This window comes from Benincasa hispida, chromosome 8 (genome assembly GCF_027475165.1).
Source record: "Benincasa hispida cultivar pf3 chromosome 8, pf3_genome.v1.1, whole genome shotgun sequence".
Lineage (NCBI taxonomy): Eukaryota > Viridiplantae > Streptophyta > Magnoliopsida > Cucurbitales > Cucurbitaceae > Benincasa > Benincasa hispida.
Window position 1 is genome coordinate 11,612,192 of NC_143485.1, and position 4,792 is coordinate 11,616,983.

The 4,792-nt window shown below is 33.2% G+C and overlaps 1 protein-coding gene across 2 annotated transcripts; it reads right to left on the reverse strand.

The window, feature by feature from the left end:
• Positions 1 to 1,695: 1,695 nt before the first annotated feature.
• On the reverse strand, positions 1,696 to 4,470 carry LOC120082417 (pentatricopeptide repeat-containing protein At2g27800, mitochondrial-like). Of its 2 annotated transcripts, none has more exons than XM_039037577.2 (2): positions 2,542 to 4,470; positions 1,696 to 2,427 (listed from the first exon to the last, which is right to left on the reverse strand). In XM_039037577.2, the coding sequence occupies exon 1, from the start codon at positions 4,200 to 4,202 to the stop codon at positions 2,922 to 2,924; it is 1,281 nt and encodes a 426-aa protein (XP_038893505.1). In that variant the 5' UTR covers positions 4,203 to 4,470; the 3' UTR covers positions 1,696 to 2,427; positions 2,542 to 2,921. The 2 variants fall into 2 exon arrangements, with proteins under 2 accessions (XP_038893505.1, XP_090172299.1); XM_090316173.1 differs by having other exon boundaries at positions 1,696 to 2,408; positions 2,542 to 4,456.
• Between the last annotated feature and the right edge of the window lie 322 nt (positions 4,471 to 4,792).

The following is a 4,792-nucleotide window of genomic DNA, read 5'->3' on the forward strand; positions in this document are numbered from 1 at the left end:
AAAAGCGTTTAAAAGGTTATTGAACTAAAAAAATGTTTGATATCTTTAAACTTTCAACTTTTTGTCCAACATATTCCTCAAATTTTAATTATGTGACATATAGGACCTTAACCTATTCAATGTTGTTTGTTTACTGATCTATTAAACACTAAATTGAAAGTGTAGAGCCTTGTTAAACATAAAATTCAAATTTATATATGATATATTAGTTAAGTTATAAAACTTTTTAATATGATAACGATTTATTTGACACAAAATTGAAAGTTTAAGAATTTATTATACTCTACACTTTAAAATTCAAGAACTGTTCAGACACAAGCTAAAAGTTGAAAGGAAATTTTGTACATATGATTCAAAATTTTGAGTCGAAATGGAATCTGATCCATATTTTGAAAATACAGTTGTAAAATATTTTGTTATCGTCAATATAACATGTTAAAATATATTAGAGGTCCACATTAATTTAGACTTCCTCATTCTTGTTGTCGCTTGAACTCTCGCTCTTAATTGCAAATATGCTCTCAATCTTGCTCTCTTGCTCTCTTGATCTTGATCGGCTTCTTGCTTCTAATTGTGGAGAGAAGTAGAGAGGGGGGAGAAAAGAAAAGAGGGAAGGAGGAAGGAGATGAAGGGGGACAGAGAAAAGATGAGTGTGGGATGAAGGAGATGAGAGGGGGAAAAACCGAAAAGGGAGGGAGAAAAGACGAGAGCAAGAAAAGAAAGGAGAGGAGTGGAATGTAATTTGTTCGGTCTAAACTTGGGGAAAAACCGAGTCCTATTTTATTTGGACCCAAAATTTCGGGTAGCCAATTAAATCAGTCAACTTCAAAGACTAAAGTCGTAATTTTACCTTATTTATTTGGTAAGGAAAAGCTCTTTAGAGATAGTTGACTTGTAATATTAAACCTCCAAACTTCATTGAATCACAAAAGCCAAGATTTGGAATTGATTCCCAAATCCACCATCATTTTAGAAAGAACAAGAGATTTTATTGCTTCATAGTTATTTGTACATAAATGGACCTTCTCATTTCAATGTTTGACCCCCTTTTTTCCCTTCAAATAATTGATATGGATAGTAAAAGGTGTCTTACCCACATGCTATACCCAAATTAGCAAACTTTGTCTTCAACTTTTCATGTTACCAAATACAAATTCTTATGGTTAATATTATTTGCTATTGCCTCATTGCTACACATAAAAATCCTCTTCATGTATCCTTTTAATTCCCTCAATACAAAGTTTAACTTCATAACTTGAATTTACACAATTAGGTTGATTTCTCAGATCATAAATATACATTTGTTTTACTTACAATGTTTCATATAATGTAATTCTTCATCTACCATTAAAAACTTGAAACAATGAAATGCCACCTTAGGTTTTAAGAATGGCAGAATCGTAAATTGTTAGATCTTTCAAAATTGTTTGTAAAGATCAATAATCTACTCTAATATTTTATCCCAGCCAAATGACCCTCAAGATTCTGTGATTTTTTTTTAATCAAAGGTATTGGATAGATATAATTTAGAGTGTGTTTCGAATACATTCTCAAATGTTTAATTTAAAAAACAAGTCATTTTGAAAAAAAATTAGAATGTTCGACAACTAAGTTGTTATCAAAAGTATTTAAATAAAAATGAGTTTTTTGAAAATCACTTTTTTCTCAAGTCAATCAAAACGGGCTCTTAATGTCTTCGAATAAAATTCCACCTATGATATTATATAGTTCTAATAAATGCTTTCTTATTTCTATACTTTTCCTATGTTTATTACATCTTTGCCCGTTTTGGGATTGGCAGATGAAAATACATCATGCTTCACAACTGTTCAGTAGCACGATCAAGATTAGTAAATACTAGGTTAAATTGTAAATTTGGTCCTTGTGATATGAAAAAGATTATAATTTAGTCCCTAAAATTTTAATAATTAGAATTTAGTCCTTATGATTTGATAAAAACTCATGATGATTCATATCGTTTGATAAAATCCTCATAAATAATTCCTATGGTAGGGACTTTGAAAATTTTATCAAACCATAGAGATTCAATTCTAGTTATAAATCATAGAGAGTAAATTCTAACTTTCTCCAAACTATCGAGACCAAATTTATAATTTAACCTAGCGTTAGGATTGAACCAATTAAGTTGTCATGGAAAATGCTACAAATCGAGCACTATCCTGCTGGACTGGTATGTGGGATAATCCATGTGTCAGTGTGCAGAGAGTAATCTTTCACACAACCTATACTTGGATGACTTTCTTTATTGGTTCCTCAAGCAAAAAAATCAATGTTAAATGAACTCGGCTTGCAAAGGTACCTTGAACTTGATGAGACAAGAGGCATAAAGGGATCACAAGCTTCTTTTGGAGAAGATATCTTGCAATTCAACTCCCACAAAGACGTCTCTATCACATAAGAATACACCTATTATAATGTGAAAGAACTAAGTCATAGTGCGTCAAGTACTGTTCAAAATTTTAAAGTCCTTGAAAAGAAAAACATATATAAGCACTATTAAAAAAGTCTCAAGAAGCTAACCTCACTAATTGAGTAATATTTGTAGCATTTATAAGCCGTGTAAGTTTGTAACCACAAAAGATATGCACCAGCTATAAGCCGAGTAGCCATAATTGAATGATGATTCTCCTTCTCCAGTAGTCTTCTTAATGTAGAACTATATGAAGCAAAGCATCTGGATAAATCATAGGTTTTCAACTTTTTAGTAAATGGCACCTGTAAGTCTTAAACCTTCAATTGATACACAACTACAATTGGGAAGATAGAAATCGAAATAGATTGGTTTTCTATCTGCTTGGTCTGACTAAAGACGCTTTGTGGTCCTGATATCAAATTTCGCATGTAAGTCCTGCCTTCTAAGACCACATGGTCCATGATTCCAGCTCAATCATGGTCAGCCATCAATTTAGATTTCCATAATCATCTTCAAGCACATAGAGAAGTTTCCTATAAGTATGACCATCCACAAGATCCTTCTCTTGCAATTCCCTCAACAAACTCGTGGCTTCTCCAACCCTCCCTTGTCTACACTGTTCATCCAATACCGTCCTATATGTAATAAAATCAGGAGATCTTCTATTATCAATCATCTCCCACAAATAATTCACTGCTTCTTCAACCTCTCCATTGAGAGCCATAGCATTCACAATTGAATTATATGATATACCACTAGGCACAAACCCCTTCTCCTTCATTTCATTGCACAACTCCCTTGCATTATCCGTTCGCCCTTGAGCGCATAACCCGTGAATCAAATAGTCATACGAAAATGAATTTGGTAAGCAGCTATACACAACACCCATTTGATGAAAGATCCTAAGAGCATCATTAATATGCAGGGAAAGCACATACCCCTTTATCATACTATTCAAAGTAAATATGTCAGGTTCAATCCCATCATCATTCACCATCTGTCTGAAGAGACATCTAATAGTCTCCATATACATGTGATTTATATAAGCATTACGACCTCGACTCAAGAATGCGGTAAAAAGTAGATTATATGTTCTAATTGAAGGTCTACAGTTCAAGTTTCTATTGTTCTGCATATGCTTAAATATATTAATAGCTCTAGTCAACTTCCTTGCCTCAGTGAAAAAATAGATCATAGTATTGTAAAGAGTCTCAGAACCAATAGAAGGAACCGAAAGCACCTGATTCACAACATGATCCATTTCTTCATACATTTTCGCCTCACCCAGCTTCTTAATTGTAATTAGATAAGTGGAAACATCATGTCTGAAACGAGGCTGCTGTGAAGCCCAATTGAAGAGCTCAAAACACACCAAAGGATCTCCCTGAAGAGAAATGACATTACAGAGTTCTTCGGAGGTAAACCTTGGAGGGATTTGAGAAACTGCCGATTGAAATTGGGTATCGTCCAGTGTAGGTTTGATGCTGGATTTCAACCTCTTACTAGCTCTCCTCCTGAAGGATCTTGAAGGTGCCCTATTTGAGTAGAAATTCAAACAAAATTTCGTAAAAAAGAGGTTGGGAGCTGGATGGCTTCGGATTTGAGATGGAGGGAGAAAATGGGTGATGTTACCATGATTCAATTCATTCAACCACCATGAATGAATTGAAAATCTTCTGAGACAAAGGAAATGTGGATTTGATGGGTTGGATTTACAGAGCTGGTTAATGGAATTCCTTGAGAACCGAATGCGAAGGAGGAGGTTCATATTATACAAATCACTGAAAACAAACACAAGAACAAGCTCAATACAGAGTCCAATGGAACTCAACTTTGAGAAATGAAGAGAGATTATAACACATGAATACAGATTTTCAGACAATTTGATGCAAATTTTTGGTAGAGAAGAAGACAAGTGAAACAAGGCGCTCGGAGAGGGAAGAGAATGACCAAATTCGATAGGTTTAAAACAGGAAAATCAAAATCACCAAATACTCCCCACTCCCAATTTTATAAAATTATGGATGCGATGATAAATTTGGAAAATTGTATGGAAATCCATGAAAACTTGTTCTAATTAGTTTTTCAAACTATCACTTTCATTATTATAATTGACCATTATTAATCATAGACAATATTTTGTAAAGGTTCATATTATCGATCTCAAGGTTCGAGGTTCGATTCCCCCACCCCACACTCTAATTACAATACCTTAAAAAAAAATATTTTGTAAAGGTTAGGGTAAATGTTAATGCAATAACAAAAATTTTAAAAAGAAATGTAAAATTAATTATAAAATAATATAACGTATATGAGTATTTTGAGGTAAAATAATGTAAACTTTAATGGAAAAAGTAG